This window comes from Myripristis murdjan, chromosome 2, assembly GCF_902150065.1.
Source record: "Myripristis murdjan chromosome 2, fMyrMur1.1, whole genome shotgun sequence".
Taxonomy (NCBI): Eukaryota; Metazoa; Chordata; class Actinopteri; order Holocentriformes; family Holocentridae; genus Myripristis; species Myripristis murdjan.
In genome coordinates, this window is record NC_043981.1 from 5,521,184 (window position 1) to 5,544,853 (window position 23,670).

The 23,670-nt window shown below is 40.6% G+C and overlaps 1 protein-coding gene across 1 annotated transcript in view; it reads left to right on the top strand.

Annotated features, from left to right (window-relative positions):
* Nucleotides 1–1,061: 1,061 nt before the first annotated feature.
* LOC115374305 (inactive dipeptidyl peptidase 10-like) overlaps nt 1,062–23,670 on the top strand; it is a 54,046-nt gene continuing 31,437 nt past the window's right edge. Inside the window, exons 1-4 of the mRNA XM_030073164.1 lie at nt 1,062–1,177; nt 6,296–6,410; nt 7,812–7,907; nt 22,929–23,023. Of these exons, the coding sequence (XP_029929024.1) occupies nt 1,121–1,177; nt 6,296–6,410; nt 7,812–7,907; nt 22,929–23,023 (363 nt within the window). The 5' untranslated portion in view covers nt 1,062–1,120. The remainder of the gene's footprint in view (nt 1,178–6,295; nt 6,411–7,811; nt 7,908–22,928; nt 23,024–23,670) is intronic.

Genomic DNA, 23,670 nt, shown 5'->3' on the forward strand with positions numbered 1-23,670 from the left:
TAGATATATATATATCTATATATAGATATATATATAGATATATATAGATAGATAGATAGATAGATAGATAGATAGATAGATAGACAAAGTGTTGACTACAGCAGTTGACTCATTTAATAATAAACAGCTACGCAATAAATCATTACTGTCGACGTTTGATGAAAATCGAACAGAGCAGCGAAGTTCTGACAAATCACTGTAATATTCCTGTAATATTCCTGTAATATCCCAGTAATATTCCTCTGGGGATTTACAGTGTGTCTGTACTACTGAAAAATGAGTTTATCCTGACCTCATTGCACTTGATGGCATTTTATTTATCTCTCTTGGCAGGCTTACATTGCATAGCGCATATGACAGATACAGTTTGTAGCTCTGCAGCGATATTTGTACAGTATTTTCTAAAATAGTTGACGCTCCGATGGGTTTCTTGTTGCTGCGTCTCTCTCTTGGGTGAAATGTGGGTTTGTCAATTTGCTTAGTAACAAGCGGAATTACACGAGAAGTTGGCCTTCACAATTAAAGCACACATGAGACCGGCATCAAAATAATGGAATCGTAACATGTACAGTAATATCAAATTCCACCTTTAACAGACACTGCGTACATTTTCCTCCCACAATATGGATCTTTAACACAAAATTCTGTCTTCGTTGTGTTATTGTACAGCTTTGGGCTGCTACAATTATTTCCCCTTATGTTATGTGTTTCATGCAGCAATAGGGAGAAGAAACATGCTCAAAACATGCTCAAAACAAACGAAACAAAACAAAACAAAACAAAAAAAAATAATAAATAAATAAATAAAAGGGGCAAACAGGAATAAAGGCTTATAAATGTATTATGAAATTAGGAATACAAATAATGAAAACAATAAAACACATGTAACCGTTGCTATATAAGGCCTACTGAAAAGGGGGATCTAAATGCGACAATTATTTTTTTATTTCAGCGTACCTTTTGTAGTTTATTTTGAAATCTGAAGCCGGAAGTCGCACTTGCCCTCATTCTGCAGGGCTTGACTCCGCTGCTAAATCCCCCGCCTGTGCAGGTCTGGCTGTCTAACGCCGGGAGAGCCTCTGGATTCAGTCGCAAAATAAAACACTGAGGTTTTGGGAAGATGACAGCCTCCAAAGATCCCACGAAGAAGAAACCCAAAGAGGCTCTGCAAGAGGAGGTAAAAACAAGAAATGAATTATTCATTTTTTCATTCACTTCTTACGAAAAAAAAAAAACCTGCTCTGTGTGGAATCATATGTATGTCCAGGCGCACGAAGAGCTATAGTAATCCTATGATCCTGCTCAAAATGATATTATAGAAAATATCACAGGGAAACAAGCCTTTACATCTCCGCGGAGATTATTATAGGACCATTACAGGTATGTATCACATCACATCAGAAACTACAAGGTCATGACAACTCATTACTGAGCGCCACACACACATTATAAGTCATGGCAGATATTTTAGAGGATTATTATAAGGGGGTATTTTTTGCTGGGACAGGTTTGTTGCGCGTCTGTTTCGGACGTGTTGCATGTAAACAGAGTGAGAGTGAGTGTGAGCGAGTTGAACTGGGATGATCTGTGACGCGATGAAAACAGTGCATTCTGGAGTAAAAGTGCAATAAAATAGAGCTGGAGAGTTTGATGCAGATTCAAACCAACAGGCAAAGCCAGGTCCATCACTTAATGCCTCTGAAATGTAGAGGATAACAGTGATGTTTTTTTTTTTTTTTTTTTTTTTTTTTTTTCATTTTTTTGCTTGACTGTACCAGATTATGCTCACACTAGTTTTGAAAGGATGGATTTTTTTTTTTTTTTTTTTTTTTTGGAGCATAAGTCTTTGGAGTGCTTTATTTTTTTGTCCAATCCAGAGAACAAGGGGACAAAATGAAGCCGCTTGTCAGTGGAATGAGGTGACTGTTGTTGTCATTTCCCATGAATGAATCCTCAACAAACTTGTGATTTATTTATTTATTTATTTTTTTGAAACATGAGCTTGTTGCTGAAAAAGTGTGCTGCTCTGATCCACTCTGGTGTGAAGCAGCTTACATAACCGCAGTGTGAAGAATGAGAAGAAGAAGAAAAGGAAGGAGAAAAGGAAGAAGAAGAGGAAGAAGAAGGAGAAGGAGAAGAAGAAACGCCTGTCTGGACACCGTGAAGCATGAAAGCCTGACATGAGAGAAGAAACGGGGATTTTATCAGCCTCAGTGATCTGTCTACCTCTCGCGACCACTATCTTCTCTCTCTCTCTCACACACACACACACACGCACACACACACATACACACACATACACACACCACGTGAATCCTTGTTCGCCTTATTTTCCACTAATGTCGGTCTGATCAACAGAGCAGTCAACTGTGGCTGCTAATGCTTGCTTTCACACACTCATGCACGCATACACACACCGATGCACGCTCTCTCATACACACACACAAACACACACATACACACCACACAGACACACATGGTGCTCTAACAGCATGTAGAGAATTAGCTGTGAGATGTTGAACTAATACTTAGAGAGCCGCTGATGGCCCAGTGGTGTGCAATGAATGCTCTGCCCACTGCTGTGTGTGTGTGTGTGTGTGTGTGTGTGTGTATGTGTGTGTATGTGAGAGAGAGAGAGAGAGAGAGAGGGCAGGAGAGTAGGTCTTGCAAGCATGAGTGTGTCTACTTGTGTGTAAAGTCAGATCGGAAGCACAAAAGAGGGGTTTTCAAGCCAAATTGGAGTGTGTGTGTATGTGTGTGTGTGTGTGTGTTTGTGTGCGTGTGCGTGTTTCAAATGGTTTATATTTCATTTTGGAATACAACACGTCACCCATTCATCTAACAAGGTGAATGACAGTGAATGCACCTTGAGGTGGCAAATCAGTTTAATCTTTCAGATGTTTTAAGAAGAAACGGCCATGATAAAATAATACAAATGTCCTTTGATGAAAAACATAGGGATGGTGAAAATAGTTTGAACTGTACTGTGAAATGTATTTCAGTCTCATGTCCACTAGGGATTAAAGCCGCTCTGCAGGTGTGTTATGAAGCTCCCTGTTGAAACACTGTCACCTCACCGCTGGCTTTGTTCGCCAGCACATTTGGACGGTTTTCACCTCAACCCGTTTGTCTGTCTGTCTGTCTGCGTGTGTGTTTGTTAGCAGGAACGTTATGAACAAATTTGCAGTGTTGGTGGAGAAATGCTTTCTAGTATTGATATTGTGAGGGATGCAGCAACGGCATTTTTCGATTTTTCTTTAAGCCTGACCCGCCGATACCGATCCCGGCTGATTCCGGTTCGCTTTAGTTCAGTATAATCAACAGCCGACACAAACAAGGTTGCACCTGTTCTGTAATGATCAGCTTAATGGTCTGCATATTATTAAACCGTAACTATTTGCAGAAAGCCAGTATGCTCAGCGCGGTGATGGATCCACAGGTGTGAAGTGGTTGGGATGAGGATCAGCACCTCCAGGTTTAACCTTAGAGTTACTCCTCAAGTGAGGAATTCAAGTATTTTCGTGGTCTTGTTCACGAGGGAGGGTAAAATTGAGCGGCAGATTGACCGGCAGATCGGGGCGGTGGTGGCAGTCATGTGGTTGCTGCACTGGACCGTCGTGGTGAAGAGAGATTTGAGCCAGAATTTCAGTTTACTGGACCGTCACGTGTCTTTTGTCAACAATAATAAGACTTGGCTCCTACTCCCACCTGATCTCACAAAAATACATGCCGCAGAATGAGTTCAAATCACATGCCGGCACCATGGAAACAATGCCAATGCAAAGTCAGTCGGGAAAAATTACGTGCCACCACCATGTGCACAAACATCAAGCTAATGGCATCAGCTTTACATGCTTTTTGGTTAGGTTTAGGCACCAGAACCACTTGGTTAAGGTTAGGGAACAGTCATGGTTGATGTTAGCAAGCCGATGTAAACAAGACACAAACACTGGTCTCGCCTCGTAGTGGATACAAACTTGAGTTATGGTGAAGGTTGACGTCCTAACAGAGGCTTTTTCTCTCTTTTTATTGCTGATAATTCATGTGTCCACCATGACTAAGCATAATAATTGACTTTGGTTGTAATTTTTACCCATTCCATGACCACACCACGTAATGCGTTGTTCAGAAAGTCATGTTCATTGCACATATTCCTGTGAAGCCAGTCTAGAAGCATGTTTGGTCCAGCTGAGGCACTTGTGTTGACCTGAAACCTTGATGAAGACCTGTAGAAATGGAAACCATGTCATTTTTTTAAAAGACTTGGAGTGCACTCATGCTGTGCTACCTGAGCTCCTCGCTCCTATATTCCGCGTTTCAATGCCTGAAGTTGAGATTTTCCAACTGTTGAGCCTCAACCACTGCACCTATCTTGTGTAAAACCATCAATCAATCTCGGGCTGATGGATCAGTGCACCCCCGGATACTGGGATATTAGACTAGATGTAGTCTGGGATTGCGGATATTGTAATATTGTAATATGGTAAAGTTTTAAAGGCTGCATTAGAGTAAAATGATAAGATTTTCCAAACTTATTTGGCTGTTTTAGGCTGTTTTGTGATTTGCTTCTCCCTGCCTGATCATCATATCAGTCTCTTGTGTGTAAATATCTTATGAAAGCACTGATAGACACAATATCATTGTACTGTCACAATATCATTATCAAGGTATCCGTTCAAAGACATTGTGATATTTGAGTTTGTCCATCTTACAGTGGAGTTTGAATTTCTGTTTTCTTTGTCTGCTCTTGCTTACTACCCAGTTCTTCTTCTGTTTTTTTCCAAACAAACCAGGAAACATAAATTGCATCACTTCCAGTGGAGCTGGAAAGAGCGGCCAGACACTTAGTGTTTGGAACAGCTGATGGAAAAGCCTTATGAGCTGAATATAGGCTGAATCACTGCTGTGGTATAGCAAACAGGGCTAAAAAAAAAAAAAAAGTAGAAAATAGACTTTTATTTGGCCTGTATAAAATTCTGCACATTGTTTCTTTTAACTTTGTTGTCATTGAAGTAAGCACAGACAGGATTTCTGCAATGCTGATGCTGCGTAGATTTGCTGTATATGGGATTTCTACAAGGATTACTGTTGAATAAAGTAATGATACTGGGATAATACAGTATAATACCCAAAAGACAAGCTTCTAACTATCTCTCTTTCACTTTCTGTGAATCTTTCCTTCTTAATCTTTCTTCTTTGTCCCTCTCTTTCTCTCGTCTCAGTATGAATAAAGCTGAATTAAATGCAGTGTAATTGCGGGGAATATCAAAGCAAGTCTCCGCCAATTATTTTGGGGGCGTCAAAATCTGACTTTGCAAAAAGCCTCGTTGCATCATTTCCTTTTTTTTTTTTTTTTTTATTCTCTTCCTCGTCTTAAAGTCTCGCCTGTGAGCGACTTTGATCATCTGAGCTGGGTATCCAGAGCGAACGGTCCAGAGAACTGATGTAATCTGGTGTTGTCTCTGCGCTCGGAGAGGTCATCATCATCGCACAAATACAAAGTCACAGAGTGGTTCAGATTAAAACCAAAAAAAACCCAAAAACAACAGAACAAAACAACAGCTGATATCACATTTTTCATGTCAGGCTCAAGTACAAGCAGGATTTTATTTATTTATTTTTTGCCTGACACTTCAGTTGTGAAAAAGCTTTTGTCTGCTGCTCTCCCAGTGACTAATCACTGATCTCTGCAGCTGGGGTAAGTGTAAATTGTTTAAAAAAAAAAAAAGTATTTTCTATCACCATCCGGTCATGATTCCCAAATGATTATCAAGTATACTGGTATGAAAATATTCTTAACCCCTTGAAATTAAATTTTCCTTTAGAAAAAGCATGTTTTGCCATTGTTGCCACTGTTTTATGGCTGCAGCATCACATCAAACCGACAATATCTCCATGCCTTGTGTATCATCTTACACAGATTTCTCTGGAATTCAGCAGGGCATGTTTGGGATCTTTGGACACCTCGGGATCTCCACTGAAATTTCAAATAAAGTTCTGTGGGTGTGAACAAAGCCTGGCCGTGCAGCATGCATTTGTAATGACGAACCCACCCATGGGACTGAATGCTGCTGTAGGAATCGCAGCATATTTTGGTCAATATTGCATTTTCTCTTTTTCTTTAGAATTGTTGACTTGAACAGTTCTTTACATTTGAATAAGCAACAAACCGGATTAACTACCTCGACAGCGCTGCTTCCGTGGGTGCATCTTGTTGCTGATTGGACCAAAAGGCCGCTTGCATCACTTTTGGGTGACGGCGTGTTTATGTTCCCCTGTGTTTGTGTGTTTCCAGGAGTTTGTGGACGTCAGCCCTCCGCAGAGGAACTGGAAGGGCATCGCCATCTCCCTGCTGGTGATCGTGGTCGTCTGTTCACTCATCACCATGTCTGTGGTCGTCCTCACACCAGGTAACTGTGCGTGTGTGTGTGTGTGTGAGAGAGAGAGAGAGAGAGCAAGAGAGAGAGAGACAGATGACGACATGAAACAACAGAGAGACTAAAATAAATCACACCGCCGTGCAAACTGCTCTGCTGTCAATCCCTCGACAGGAGAAACACAACTTCAGATTGAAATTTAAAATCATGGAGACTGACAGAGGAGTGTGTGTGTGTGTGTGTGCGTGTGTGTGTGTCCACCTGACAACAGAGGCACATTCCTCATGCTCTTGTCCCAAATGCAAGGACGAAGGAATGAAATATTCCAGCGTTTTTGAGCAGCTATTGGAGGCCTCAGGGCCTTGCCAAATAATGAGAAAAGTTTCTTTTTTGTTGGAGGAAAATAAAACATTTCTCCTGCTGCACCTACCAACCGTATACAGATTATATTTATTTAAAGTCAAAAATCACTGAGAGCAGACCCCATCATTTACAATGATAAAGTAAATCAAATTTTATTAATCTATATTTACTACTCTACTGTGTAGTTTCTCACACAAACTGGCTTAGAATGCATACAGTAGCAGACCACTGGGCACATATTTAAGTCTTTTACATTCAATTTCATATTTTTTTTCGTCTCTTTGCAATTTCTACAGCTTCTCTTTGTTTTTCTTTCATCTATCTATTATTTCCCCCTGTACACTGTAAAAAAAAATCCATCTTTCCAGTGCAATTCCACTTGTTTGAGGAACTATAAAGGTGTTGAAACAAGGCAGAATAAGGCAGACAAGCCTGCCAGAGTCGAGAAAATGATGGACAATGTTGATCAGCACACGTGGGATTAACTCATCCCGCTGGCAGATTTTTTTTTACAGGGCAGATTTTAGCTCTGAGGATGCGAGGGAATGATTCAAGATTGAGATTTTTTGCGGTGTGTTTACTTATTTATCGTCCACTGTCATGCCACTGAAGCAAGCTGAATTCGAAAGTTGACATTGCGCAACCTGCAGCCACAGAGAGAGATCGGGTCTAGATGAAGCGAGACGGAGTGTGTGTGTGTGTCTGTGTTTGTGTTTATGTCTCGGTCATGTGTGCATGCATGCATGACTTAATAGGTTAACATGCGCCCCACAGTAGATCCTGCATGTTTTCCACGGAGGTTCCCCGCCTTGGAAAAACAAAGCGCTCCTCCGCGTTCCTGCCAGAAAGCATCTCGTTGAGTTTCATTAGGAAAAAGCACATTTTCAAAATGTGGGACCAAAGCTTTATTTTTATTTTTATTATTATTTTTGGTTTGTACTGTTTCCTTGTGATGGTTTCTGCTGATTGCATCTCTCTTTGTCCTTTGCTCGCCGCCAAGCTCTTTGTGACGGGATTGAAAGCGCTGTAAGAGCAAATGTGACTTGACTTGAGTTCACTGTGTTTTCCCAGCGGAGATCCCGGGCAGCAGCAAGTCCCGACTGACTGTGGCAGATCTGTACAAACCAGATTTTAGCCTGCATGACCCCGAGGCCAAGTGGATCAGCGGTGAGTGCCGTCTGTTTATTGCATTGACTTCTTCTTCTTTCTTTCTTTTTTTTTTTTTTTTCAAATTAAAGGCAAAATCCACCTTGGGATACTCTTACTCTGCTGTATTTCATCAGTCTGCGATGCTTGCTGTGTTCCAGGAGTTACTTTGTGATGAAGTGCTGGGATGTTTTTTTTTTTGTTGTTGTTGTGCTCACTTTCCCTCAACCTGCCTCGTCTACTTCACTGACTGATTTACCACGTCGCCCAGAATGACTTTTGACAAGCGAAAGGGAGCGGGAGTCAAATCGCTGCATTCGGGTGTGAGTTATACTCGCAACTGTTGCGATAGTGACAGCATGGCAAGTAAGAGGAGGAGAATGGACAAAGACTTGCTTTCTTGCAGGCTTGAGAAGTGAGGAAGACCGTCCCAAGCCTGAACATGGTCAAATGTACGTGCGCTTTATTCTCAGGTGTCAATATGACGCTTAAGGGTGCCCCCTTCCCCTCCATGGAGGAGCTGCACACTTCCTGCTGCCTCCAAAACGCCCACAACACTCTCAGGGAGCCATCCCACCCTGCGGCCCTCGGGCAGGAGATACAGGGCGATCAAAACAAGGACAAATACATACACACGGAGCTAGACAGGAACGCCCACAAATGTCACATCCGGTTTTAGCCTGGGTGGAAAACAAAGCCTTAGCGACCATTGAAAACAACGAGCGGACAATGGTTAAGAGCTGCTGTTTTACATTTTGAACATCGAATTTTGCTAAATATCCGGAATTAAAGTTTATACATTTGCCAAATATTTGTCCATTAGAAGGACAAAGTAGTTGCAAGCCATCCGCCGAGAGGATAAGTCTGACCGCCAGTTCTTCATGGTGCCTTCTGTATAAATCCCTGCAAGATAACAAATAGCTCACAGTTATATATTCATTACTATAACCTTTATTTAACCAGTAAAACTAATTGAGACATGAGTCTTAGAAGAAAAAACTGACTAAGAGGTGGTCATTGGCAAACATCTGTATTGGTCAGCTCATGTGTCAAAACAACTACCTGTAATTCACTCAAATGAGCTCCATAAACATGATTAATTCATTACTGGCTCTTGCTGTTTGATATTAAGGTAAGTTTAATTGAACACAGCTGTAGAAAATGTAATAGCGTCTCTTACCAGGCGACTCAATCAGATAGTTGTAGATATCTCCGTACGCGACCGGAGGCCATTGCGTTGGATCATCTGTCCGGTCCTTCATAAGATGCGGATAACAGTCGATTCCGATTTTGGTCAACTTTGACAGGTAACGTTCTTTGTCGGCTGGCAATAAAGAATCAATGTAAGCCATTGATATTAATTTGAAAATCTCTACTTTATTAGAAAATCGGATTCAAAAATCGCGCTGAATGCATGGGAATCAATGAGAGCAAACCAATGTTTTCCACCCAGGTGACTCCGCCCCCCAGCTATGACGCGCTGATGACACTACGCCGTGTGTATCTATTGGCTGAGAAACTACACTCGACACTAAAACAGGCACTATGGCTTGACTTTGGCAAGATGTTTGAGGTGCAGTATAAGAGACCTGGGACATTAGGCAGAGTGCCCTGCGTGTGTGCTTTCCAGTGTTTGCCCTGTCCTTTTTTTACTATTTATTTATTTATATTTGTTTACTGATCTTTATTAGCTTGGCCTTTGCACTGAGAAGGTTGCATTCAATTTCATTGTACATATGCAATGACAGTAAAGATTTCTCTTCTATTCTATTCTTCCATACTATTGGTCTTTCTTGCTTTTATCAAGTGTCAGGCATGAAAACCAGTTACGTTTAGGGAAAAGTTACGTTTAGGAAAAGTTACGTTTAGAGGAAATGCCAAAAGAGAATAATCTTTAAAGGTAAAAAAAAAAAAAAAAAAAAGACCTTATTTGATGGATGAATCTATATGGTTCTCATCACCGAGGAGAAGATTTATCCTCTTTATGTCGTTCTTGGCTCATGATGACTAAAAACTGCTGAAAGATCGTCCTATTTCCGGGTGCATCCTGGTGTGTGCTGACAAAAACTTCCAAGTCTTGTTGCTGCATTGCATTCTGGTCTGTGTGCGGCTCCTCTCTGTCTTTTCTCGTGGATTTCTTATTTCTTATTTCTTATTTATTTATTTAGAAGTCAGGACAATGCACATTAATGAACATGTACTAATGTACATGTAAATATGCCAAATTGTAGCCCAAGGGCTAATTTAAGAGACATTTAAACAGTGAATTAAAAGGTTACTATATATATAGTAACCTTTTAATTCACTGTTTAAATATCTGTTCTGGCATTTATTCCTTATATTCCAATTAGCGCATATCAAATCAGATAATGTGTGATATGCATGTGTAAACAGAATAATTCAAAGAACTTGTAATTGACTTTTTTTCTTGTCTTTGTGTGTGTAATCATCTTGTGAATTTTTATAGCGATATCTGAAAGTAAAATTTTGATCCCTTTCCCCTGTGTGTTAAAAACAGTGTTTTTTGGTAATTTGTGGTCATAAATAGGTGATTTTCAAAACTTTCCACCAATGGGATTTCTTGGGACTTTTTTTCCCTCACTCAGGACAAACTGAGGATACAAAATCACTTGAGTTTGCTTCTCTTGCAATTTGTCCTAGGTTGACCCCAATTTTGGCCTAAAGTTACTGGACTAATAAAAACATAGAGCAATACATTTCAAAAGAGGGTTAAACAGCATAGACACATACATCACAAATATGTGTTAAGACATAAAGCAGTGCATGCGGTAGAAGTGTTAGAGGTGATTGCATGTTTGGTTGGCTCTGAGCCACACCTTCAGGTGGCTCTTGAAGGTGGTCAGATTGGGACACTTCTTTATGGATGAGGGTAATGTGTTCCAAACTGCAGTCCCTTTAGTAGACAGGGCGTTCTGACTGAAAGAGGTTTTCCTGTAGGGAACCACACAGTCCCTGTTAGTAATTGCTCTGGTGGTCCTCGTCTGTCTAAATGTAATAAACTCTTCAAGTGGAGGTGGCGCCAGGCCATGAAGCACTTTATATATTAAACATGCAGAGGAGAATTTACAAAATTTAGGAAAACTCAGCAAATTATATTTCACTAAAATGTTGCAGTGATGATACGAAAAGGATTTTTTGTCTAGAATTTTGAGTGCTTTTTTGTACAGAAGCTCAATTGGTTTCAGGATACTAGAACTTGTCGAAGACCAGCTGGTGATGCAGTAGCTTAGATGTGAAAATATCATAGAGTGCAAAAACATCAGAGCAGCTGCTTCTGACAAGGAACCTCTGATTTGCCTAAAGTTACAAAGATGAAATTGAATTTTTTTAGACAACATTTTAACATGGTTTTTAAAGGAGAGTTTGGAGTCTATAATCACCCCTAGATATTTAAATTCACTAACAACTTCCAGCTCTACTGCGGCCAAAAAAAACACCTGAGCGAGAAAGCATGCTAGTGGCAGATTGCTTTGACAGAAATAAACAAACAGATTGGGATTGGGATTTCTCCCCATGCTGTGCGATTAAAACGCCGCCTCTAGAAAGAAGGCCTCGTCTCTGATTGTGAGGGACTGACACTGAAAGCTGACGTTTGCGGGTGAATACTTCAGGCTAGACTTTTTTTTTCTTGATGAATGGCTCCAAAGGGACATGAACGTGACTCCCTGTCTTCCTCTCTGGAGAGAAGACTCCTCATCTCCAGACAGGTACAAGACTGAGACCAACACGAGGTACAGAATGGCGGCGACGTGTCCGCCCCCGTCCTCGGCTGAACCGCAGACCCAGATTGTGCTGAAAGACTCGCGACCGCGCATCTGATAGGGAGGGAAATGTGGGGGTGAAATTGATGTGACTCGGGAAGAGAACCGGGAGGTGAGGACAGCGTGACATTGGGCGGAAAATGTGACAGTGATGTAATGCTGGAGGAGAATAGGGAGGAACGGACAGAGAGGAGAATAAGAGAGTCTTGAACCAAACTTCAGCTGATAGTTTTTTGAACGCCACTGTTTTTGGATTCATTATCTTTGAACTTGCCCTTTCCATGCAAGAAACTGGGAGCATTTAGAGTTTTACCCCCAGACTTTTATTGTTGTGAGAGTGGAAAAACTTTTAAAACAACTTCTCGATCATCATGGGACATTAAATTCCACTGAAACAATAGAGAAATAACAGAACTATAAAACTGATCCAGCGTATTACCGATCCATTGTACAACAAATCAATCAAGCTGCATCATATCTATCATGCCCAGCGATGGATGACATTGACTGGCCAATATCTGATTTTCAATAAAAAAGCTCTAACCCTCGCTAGAAGGTGAACAGCCTCGATACCAGGGGAAGAAAATGGGTTCGGAGAGCGGTGGGTGAAAGAGCGGAGCGCTGTGGAGAGCAGATTGGTAGAAAATTACAATTTCTCCCGCAGAAATTTTGATCATGAACTCCACAAGAAGAGATGAGGAGTGATCGCTAATAATCCTATATATTAAAACCCTTTTTTTTTTTCCACCAAGATCTGAGTCTCCCGGTGGAGCAAAAGCACTATCTGGCGTGCCATCTGAAAATTAACAGGACATTTTTCAAGGTCAAGGTAATCTCGATCGGCGGATAAAGAGAAAATGGTGCAGTTGCCACAGGAACGAAAAGACATAGAGGTACATTTTCACACCACAAGGCATAAAAACAGGAGGGGAAAAAAATCCAACAGGTTAAGTGAAACACTATAGCTGATATAGACTATAAAAACTTTTAGCTTTGTTTTGATATTCTAAATTATGATATCTCATGCTCTCTGCAAAGCTCTATATCGAGTTCCTCTTTTGTCAAAATTTCTTGTCAAAAAAAAAAAAATTACCTTGAGTTGACTTTTGAAGGAAAAGTTAATTAACTATCCGGTCGTAGACTTTAATTTGATGGCAGTCTGCTGGAGGCTCTGCTGGCAATCATATTTTACATTTTTTCAGACACTTTTGGGAAATCAAGGTGCGCTGATTTTTTCTTTCTTTTTTTTTTTTTTTTAATCTACTACTAAGTTCAACCGTCCTCACCCACAAAGATCACAGCAGAGCTTTATTTTTACTTTTTTTTTTTTTTTTTTAAAGGAACCACAAAATTTTTAATCTCATTTAAAAAAAAAAAAAAAAAGAAAAAGAAAAAAATCCCATTGGGGTTATTTTATCTGACCTGCACAAATTAGTATTTTTTTTCCCCCCTTTTCTCATTTTTCTCTGTGTTTAATCACGTCGGTGTTTTATCAGTGTGCAAACACAGAATCGAGCTAATTGAGCAGACGCCTGCTGACCCGCCTCAGCAGACCCAGATGGCCTCTCAGCGTCACGTCGGATCAACAGGGTTCACAGAGCGACAGCCCGCAGAGATCGCGGGTCAGCTCCCCGTCCGTCACATGGGAACGCACACAGCCTTTAAGCAAGAACATGAGAGGCACTGCAATGGCATCAGCGTGTCGTAGAGACAGAAGCCCAGGCAGGAAAACATAACCTTGAGCAGGTTATTACATCATTCTTACAATAGTATCAAATATAAAATAAAGACAAAAGCTTTGGCTCAAAATTTAATGACTGGTGGAATGGCTCTTCTCAAAGGCATATCCCAGCTTTGGACTTTATCTCCAAAATCTCCTTCTTAACAAGTCATTCAGTCTCATCTTCAGCTAAAAAATCTTGTTTTTCTTCAAGACAGGCACAAAATCTGCCAGTGGGACCAGAGAGCCCCACTTGTTTCCGATGTAGTGTCTCTTGTTTCACGATTTTTTTCTGGGAACAATTGTAAATATGCTGAAACAAGGCAGAATAAGGCAGATCAACCCACTAGCATCAAGAAAATGACACTTGATTCAAGAAAATTCTGGAAACAAGATCATTAACACTGGAAACAAGTGGGATTATCTCATCCCAGAGTTTTACCCATTTTTAAAGAAAAACGAAACAAAACAAGATTCTTAAAACTGAAATGAGACTAAAAGCCTTGTTAACCCTATAAAGCCTGAACTATGAAAGAATTGGCAGAAAATTCCAATTTTTTGAAACTGAACCCTTTATTTAGTCCTATAACAATATATATATCAAAAAATATGTTATTACACAACCTTTCTGGTGTATGATATATGATATGTACTTGAAGTGGCAATGGTATGGTTCAGGGTGAATAGGGGAAGTGTTCAAAGGTATACAACAGTATTTTGGTCAAGTGTTGATTAAACTGGAAACAAAAAACAGAATTGAAAATGTGTATCATATATGATACAAATGGCTTTATAGTTTTAAGGTTGAGATGATTTTTTTTACAGTGTAATTCTCGTGGCAACAGGGAAGCTAGTGGGAAATTTTGTTTTCTACTCTGAGGAAAACTCTTCAGTCAGTGCATCGTGCCTGTAGAAGTGATCATAAGCTTTAGGGACAGAAGCCTTCACTGTGATTATGGGTACTTTGCTACACGGCACCATGGTCACAGGTATGAGCGCCATCACACTTGTTATTGCTATACTGGCGTTCATGAAAAACTCATAATGGAGGGATTTTTTCCTAATCTTCTTTCCCGCACAGCGGTGTACACTCTCTTTGCATTTTGTTTTTCCCATAAATTTCCCATAAATTCTGTCGCTTCCTGCTGCAAAGACTGAATGGTTATGTATCTTATCCTCAGTATCCCCCCCTTTCTTTCTTCCCTGTTTATGTGAAATAGATTCTGTTGGTGTTTCAGCACAATCCGACTGTGTCATATGGCACATGGCACTGTTTCTCCTCTCCATATCCCACATTATGTTCACACTCTCACTCAAATCCAAACATAAAGAATCTCAAATAACTGAATCACCATACTGCTTTGCAGGCTCACCGACAATGTGACAGATTAGGTGTTTGTGTTTGTGCTTTTTTTTTTCATCCATCCCTATACATCTTCTCAGTAAAAGACACCAAGAGACAGAGAGAGCTGTGAGCAAAGTGGCAAAATAAAAGATTAGATTGTGACGGTCAGTGGGCAACATGACAGCTAAGGCGGCGTTATTGCATTTCATAGGTTTGGGAAGAGGAATGTAACACCTTTCCAGAGAGAGTGAGCGACTGGCTGAGAGGGTTAGGATGAGAAAGAGAGGGATGACTGAGAGAGAGAGAGAGAGAGCGAGAGAGAGAGAGACAAGGACGGAGATGGAGAGAGACAGACAGCGCAGAGTGATGGAGACAGAGAGAGATGGGCGTCCTGGAGATGAAACAGAGATCCACCGCCTGCTGTGTCCTTCTTTTCCACAGGGAGATAATACTAATGACTAGTGCTGTGGCCTGTGGCTTCTCATTATGGGCTCACGCACACACACACACACACACACACACACACACACACACAGAAACATTTGAGAATCTTCATTGACTATGTTCACGTCCAAACCTAATCCTCATCCTAATTCTAATCTTGTACATCTCATACATGTAGCTGGAAATGCAGGGTAGGCATCAGATGGGTGTGTATTCACACACACCAGTGGTTATCCAGGCGTCCCGCGGAGTCCAGCCACTGAACTTAATTCAGTTTGGGCAAAGTCAAAGGACCACCTGCCGGAGCTACAGTGCAAAAGAACAAAAAGTTAAAAAAGATTCTTTTTTTTTTTTTCCTGAGGGCGATTTTGTCGACTGTATAATTACCTAAATGTAAGGCTGTGGAGGTCAGTGTGGCGGACGGGCATATTTTACTGTTTCTTATTTAACCATAGCAGAAGCCTCTCCCTAACATTGCTCTAATTGTTTTAGCTGCCTAAACCTAAAGGTTAATTTATAGCGGTGCTGAAGTGGCCCATGCCAGCAAGGACCACACCATCAACAAGAGGCACTGAAATGATTTATCAGGGAGAGGATGATTGTGTGAGGCTTGAGCTTTCTTAGCAACCTACATAGGAAGGAAAGAAGGACAGAGAGAAAGAGAGAGGAGTGAAAGAGTTGGAGAGGTGCGGTTGAGGTGTGGTCCTGCTCCTAAAACTAGACGCTAGAAATTCAATTATAGTTCTGCACAGAGGATCTGTGAGTGCACTGAGCTGATCTCTGACCCTCTTGAAGGCAGAATCCAGATTTTATTAGTTTTGCACTAATGAAACAGAAAGAGAAGCAATATTGTTCACAGAGTCTGAAACAGCGAGTTCACCGCCAGACACACCGGGAGTGTCCAAAGAGATGATTTGGGATATTTCTCAACTTGAATTGACTGCGTTTGGGTCTTCCTGCCTGCCTGCACCTAACAGAAACACCTGAAAAAGACAAGACAGGGAAAGTTGAACACGTGCAGCTTTACTGGCTGACAAGCTGATATATATGTAGGTGAAAGTTCATTTTTCAGTTTAAGATATGTTTTCTAACACCGCACTGAAGTAAACATATTTTCCAACAATGTCAGTGAAGAAAATACTCCTAATAAAATAGTATCCATTAAAAAAACACCACAAAAATTAAGCATATCTACTGAACCGAGTTGCACAGCCAGTTCACAGCCACTGTCACCAGGAGCTGAGGACTATAATACTTGCAACGCTTCCATTATGGCCGCTGAAGAGTTTGTCATGTCACCTGAAAGGCCTTCTTTATCATCGGTTCACCTGGGAGAGTGAGTCACTTGCTATAATTTCATGGGTAACTTATCTCTCAAGCCAGCAGGGTCAGCCATCCCATTAGCCTCCTTTTTTTTTTTTTTTTTCTTTGAGACTGATGCTGAGGTGGGAAATTACCGGCTGACATGTCGCGGGCCGACTGTAAGCCTGGGAGTGGATGCTCGGCAGTGAGAGCCTTTATAGAGGAGGTTTGTTCTGGGTCGCCAAAAGTTTCTGCTGAGGCTGCTGGAGGTGTTGGCGTCTAATTCAGAAGACATCTGTGAGGGGAATTGCTCACTTGACAACCTCTCCTCCCTTCCTCTTCTTCCCTCTGACATCCAAGCCAGCTCTCTATGGGAGCTCAGCTAGTTTAAAAGCACACAGGAAAGTTGCATCAGCTCCCGTAGATGAAAGGAGAGAAAATTATTGATAAATTGCGTCTAATAAAGCCAACGGCAGTCACGATGAACTTTTAATGCGCGCGTGACGTCAGATGCACATGCAAAAACACTTCAGTGTTACCAGGAAGCGAAATAAAACTAAAAATCAAGACGCGGGGCTGGAAAATGTCACACCGAGTGTACCTTTTGAGAAATCAGGAGTACAATTTAGCTGCTTATGCCTCCCTAAACAAGGGCCGCATGTCATTAAGAGACCAGCCAGGGTGATGATTCATCTCGAGCCCTGCGGAAAAAATAGAGCAACACAATCAGCCACATCAACGCCCAAATTTTCTTCCTGGCCGCAGAGATCATGTCCCGCATTCGCCAGGTTTCACTGCTCATTCGCTCTAAGAGGCTGAATGCAAATGAATGATGACAGAGCCCAGATCCTGTTATATCAGTAGCCTATTAGTTACACAATATCAAATTGAGGTGCGTGTCATTATCAGAGCTATGAGTCATGTCAGGACCTTTCCATGTACAATGTTGTTTTGAGAATGGAGTATTCTGTGTTTTAATTGCAGGCTCTTACTGTTAGCAGCTATTCATTAGTACAGTGAATAAATGCAATCAAAAGGGAAAAGGGAAAAACTTTTTGATACAAAATGAAATACCTTATATTTTTTGAGTCTACTCCATAGTAGTATCTTGTTTATTAATCATTTGTTGGCTTCATTGATGCCACTCTTATTTATGAAGTCACTAACTCTATAATCTCTTTTCAATGGCTTTTCCCCCGTTCTTACATAACATACTGTATATGGTATGTATTTATAGTATCTCTGGTGAAATATATGTATGTGAATTATTCATGGGGTCATTGTTTACGTTCCTTGGGTGCCTCATATATGGTTCATGTAAATTAGAGCCCGTTCATAGTGGATTAGTCAGAGCTGAGGGGAGGAAAATCCAGTTACTTACATGAGAGAGCGAGAGCGATGCTGTAAATTAAAAAAATAACCCTGTAGCCACTGGGTTATGTTGTATATTTATTGTGTGTGTGTGTGTGTGTGTGTGTGTGTGTGTGCGCGCGCATGCACACAGATTCCTTTATCCAATCAATGCATGTTATGAGTGACTGCTCCACACTGCATGGCCGGCTCTACATGATTGCTAATGAGCTTTGTACAAACAATAGGGCACATCTTTAACGATGCCCCATATGAATAAAACAACATATGAATAATGGAATATTCATAATGATAGTTACGTGGAGACACAAGACATGATAGCTCGGGCAGAGTCCTCTGTTCAATAATATATCCACCACAATTTATATACATATCCTCTATTATGACTACATTCATACCATACAAAGGCCCTTAGGAAATATATATGTGTGTATACTAAGAAAACTATAAAGTGTATATCACAAATAATAAGAGCAATGCTGTGCTCAGGTATTCTTTTAAATTAAATCATTTCAATCATAGGCAAATGTACTTTCTATGGTGACACATTATGATTCAAAACCTCATTTAACTTCTCCCCAAATTATACCAGGACATTTTTATTTTAATACTTAGAATGTGATCCATCTGAGCTGTCTTTCTTTGCAGCACAGCAAGTGTATTTCCATTATTTGCCATCGTCATCTGTGCTAAGCGTGGTGTTGTGGAGTGAGACCATTCACAGTCTCAAAATCAATAAAAGCTGAGGTGGAACAACAGCAGCCAGATGCACAAAAGTTTCTGCAGATTCACCACTAAAAAGTTGACAAGAGCTAAAAACTGAAAAAAGCAGAGGTGGGAACATGCATGCACAGATTTCTCATCAAATCTACACAGCAAGCCATAAGTACCAAATTTTTGTGAATTCAGTTGATTTCATACCGATTTTTGCATGCAAATATTAAGACAAAGAAAGCAAAGAAAACTGATTAGAAGAAGTATAATTTCAAGCTTAGAAGTCATTATTTAGTCCATAAATGTACTTCTATTGGTATTTACCACAGAATTACTTGATTAGAATTGGACATTGAGGAATTTTCAGTGAATTCTGCTGTTTCCATTCAGCATTTTAAATTTGACATCACTGCAGATGCACTCAGGCCAAATACAGTATCTCAGCCAATAGCTTACAACCTTGGAGAGCATGCCTGTGTTCCCTCAATGTCAAATGTTCCGTGAGCCCCATGTTCCCTCAGCCCCATGTTCCCTCAGCTCTATGTTCCCTCAGCTCTGTGTTCCCTCAGCCCTATGTTCCCTCAGCCCATATGTTCCCTCAGCTCTATGTTCCCTCAGCCCATATGTTCCCTCAGCTCTATGTTCCCTCAGCTCTGTGTTCCCTCAACACTATGTTCCCTAAGCCCTATATTCCCTCAGCCCCATGTTCCCTCAGCCCTATGTTCCCTCAGCTGCCATGTTCCCTCAGCCCTATGTGCCTTCAGCCCTATGTTCCCTTAGCCTCAAATGTTCCCTCAGCCCTATGTTCCTTCAGCCCTATGTTCCCTCAGCTCTATGTTCCCTCAGCCCTATGTTCTCTCAGCCCCATGTTCCCTCAGCCCTATGTTCCCTCAGCCCCATGTTCCCTCAGCCCTATGTTCCTTCAACTATGTATAGAGAGACAAAATTAGATTAGAATGTTTACCCAAAATCCATATTTTTGCTAACTCATTTATACGAGTTAGTAAGTAGTTAATCTTGTTATAGCCTCTTACTAACCCTAACTACACATTGGGCTTTGGGGACGTTGACCCCACAACTCTTGCCATCAACAACACTTTTTACCCTAATGATGCAAATCCACATTTAGTACTTATATTTATTTATCAGCATACACTTACTTGGGAAATTGTTTCATCTCTAAGAGCGATGAGTGATTGCCTCCTTCTGCAATCAGGCGCAGTTTGTTTCAGAATGAGTTTCAGAGGTCCATCTGGGGAAAAGGAGGGAGCGAGGCACAGCTGCTTCTGTTGACAATAATGAATTGTTTAGAATATAAAATACCACAGTTTTTGTTTCAAGATGATGAGATAGTGGCTATTTTTAAAAGTAACACCCACTTCTGCTTTATGGAAGAACAAAAGTAAGGCTGATCTCACAAAAGTTTTTTTTTTTTTTTTTTTTCATAAGAAATGATTGATAGCAGTGAATTAAAGCAAGTTATGGATGTTTGGGAAGCAGTATTGTTTTTTACAGACAGTGATCGCATTGCAAAAAAGCATCTCAACTGCAGAAAGAGTCTCATTGGTTGAATTAAACCTCAGTGGGTTTGACATCAATGTGCAAATAATGTGGACTTTGTATGTGTTCATGCCATAGCTGCAGAAAACCACTGTCATTAAGCAACAATGTCAGCAGGTTGTTCCACATATACTATATGTGCCTAGGGTTACTATGAATAAATACCATTTAAAAGATGAACTGCATTATACTTTTAATGAATTCATTTTCTTTTTTATTTCAAAACACATTAAGAACAATCCACCCACCAAAATTCCCTTGCCAAACAGTGGCGGTGAGGTCAGGTAAGATGCTGCCAGGTTCCCACAACTGAGTACACAATGTTTGTTTAAACCATCTCCGATAGATAACGAGTAAACGTGAATGACAAAGGTGATATTGGAAAATATAATTCATTAATCGTTCAAATAGTAAATAAATAAAAAATGCAAATGACTTGTTTTCATTCACCGTGTTTGAAGGACAGTAGGGTTAATTAGCTTGCATAGATAATTTTGCATGGCTGGATTGCATTTTTTTTTTCAGTTAATACCACTTCTTCATTATATGTTATTTGCTTCCTCTCTTACCCTTGTTTTTTTTTTTTTTACTGAGCTTCCACTGCGGTTTCAGCCAACCAATGAGATGATTTCTGCCTGCAGAGAAATGTTTGTACAGCTAAAACTCCCGTGAAGCCTGGAAAATATGTGCCGCTAGGCTGCGAAAATTATATAATCAACTAAAACTTGCATTAAATCTCATTTTCTCCAAACTAATGCAGTGATGTGCTTTATTCTGTTGTGTTCCAAGATAATTCTGCTCATTCATGTTCGGCTTTATTTAGTGAGAGAGCGCCGGAAACAGGTGGAGGAAATGACAGTGATGTTTTTCCTCCAAAATGGATGTAATGTAGTATGGAAATGAGCTGTGGTTTGTGAAGTTACTGGAGGGTGTGTGTGTGTGTGTGTGTGTGTGTGCGTGTGTGTGTGTGTGTGTGTGTGTGTGTGTGTGTGTGTGCGCGCATCTCTGTGTGTGAGTGTTAGTGAAAGGCCATGTAAAGGTTACGATCATCGTTTCAACCCCCCAGCTGGACAGTTGTAATGACTCACTGCCTCTGCCTCACTTGTGCTGACCTCACACAACAAAAGACTTAACACACACACATGCACGCACACACACATAGACACACACACACACACGGGTTTGAGTCCAGCTCAGTTTCAGTGTTTTGTGACAGTTTTCTGTGACCGCTGCTGTTTGTTGTGCCTCATTCAGGAGATGAGTTTGTTTGAACTGAACACTATATTGACTGAAAGATTTGCATTTTAGATCTCTTTCTCTCACACACAAACACACACACACACACACACACACACACACACACACACACACACACACACACACAGTGAATTAATGTGACAGCAGGTCTGGATGGTGTAGCTATGAGATAAGAAAGAGTCAGGGCAACATTAGTTGTGTGTTTGTTTGTGTGTGTGTGTATACTTTTGTACACATAGGGAGGTGTACATCTACATTTGGGATTGTGTTCATGCATGCCTGTATAAATGTGCAGGCTTATGTGTGTGTGTGTGTGTGTGTGTGTGTGTGTGTGTGTGTGTGTGTGGCTTCATGCAAGCTAGCCTGGCTATTTGGATATGCTGTGAATTACAAACGGTCCCAGTGGACAGAGGGCCGGCTTCAGAGAGACGGCTAATGAACTGACAGTCTCTGAATCCCCAGTGTAATGGAAATCAGACGAGGGGATGCTGCTGTTTTTGTTAGTTTGTTTTTCATTTGCACAAGGTGTAGTTCGTCCTGCTTCCACAACGGTTCCCCAGATCAGGGAAGTAACACTCAGGAATAACAGCCATGCTTATTGCCTATGGTGTATTAAAAGGAATACTTGCTCTGAAGCCTTGATAGTTAAGAATAGATTGTCAAGAATAGAGCTGATCTGATTTTCAGTCATGCAATTCTTTGGTCATCAACATCATTTTTGTCAGAGCCATCTTCTCATGCATTCTCATGTCACATTTATTTCAAGTCAAAAAACGAGCTCTGACCTGTGAGAGAATCAGCTGGTGTCTGTCTTGGTATGATATGGTATCTGGTATGACCTCAGGGGTCTGGTGTCTCCAGTTTCAGTTCAAGTGACATCAGAGCACACAAAATTGACAGATAACAAATAGCCTCTTGTTGCTTATCTGCAGAAGTGAATCAATCAGTGTCAATCAGTTTGGAGTTATTGCTTCATCAAATACAGCTGCATATGCTTTTGTTTTTGCCCTTAAAGGAAAGCACAGACTTTCTTCTTCTTGTCAGCATCCATTTTCCCTGAGTTGACAACGTGGACGCGGTGTTGTTGGAGGACAGAAATTCACAAGCAGCGCAAGTTCCAGCCTCATTGAAATTCAACATTGAAAGTCATAGAAAGTCATTGACTTGTGAATAAATATCACCCCGCCTTATCGTCTTGATGTGTGTTTTTGTTGAAGAGCAAAAAGCCCATGAGCATGTGCAAGTCAGCTGTCCGACCTCACAACTCAAATACAAAAGCAGCTCCCTCTGTTAGCTGATGTCTTATGCTAAATCCTTTTTTTTTTTTTTTTTTTTTTTTTGGCAGATTTCTTCACTTATACATATAGTAACTTGACCTTTGTGTTTTCCCAGGCAACGTTATGAAGAGCACTCTAATTTGGCTGGGGATTTACACTTCACTATTCATTTTCACTTGTCCATATGCAGCACAGTGATATAACTTTTAATTAACTGAACACTTTCTATATGTATCTTCATCCATTAATATTTTCTCTGCCATCTCCCAGATTCAGAGGTGGTGTACAGGAACAGCGACGGCCATGTCATCAAGTTCAACTTTGTCTTGAACGAGACAGAAGTCATCCTGAGGAACAGCACATTCGTGAGCCCTCTTCATGTTTTTATGCTTTTAGACAGTCGTTATCTTTTCCTATGTAGGATTGTGATTTTCTGTTATTATCCTTCCTCAGATGGGCCGTGGAAAATGTTTCCAGTTGTAGAAAAGGAGGGAGTTTGTGCAATTTGTGTAATGTGAGCAATTTTATGTGATGTGAGATGTAATTACATCCTCCCTCCTACTGTAGCTGTGCTAAAAATCAAGCAGGGGTAAATTTACAGTACATGGCGCAGAAGTTTTGTAATCAAACTCTCTCATCTGTTTAGCTTCTGCTAAACATAGATTTTCCATTCATATCATCAGAAAAGTTATTTTTCCAAATGTAATATTCCCATTCAGCTTGTAAGACAGGAGGAAATGAAGAGTTTGGTTCCAAAGTGAGATACTGCATCTAACATTTGACACCTATTATTGCAAAATGAAGGACAGCACAAAATGTAAATGCATAAGGGGAGTTGGTAAAGTTGAAGTAAATGACATCAGTGGATTCTGTGGGTCAGCTGATGAACTTAGGGTTTTTTTTTTTTTAATCAGATATATGGGATGACAGTATAAAGTCATGGTGTAGAGTCAGTGGTAGCACAAATATTAAAAATTGTTTCTCAGGTATTCTTAAGTACTGCAAAAATCTA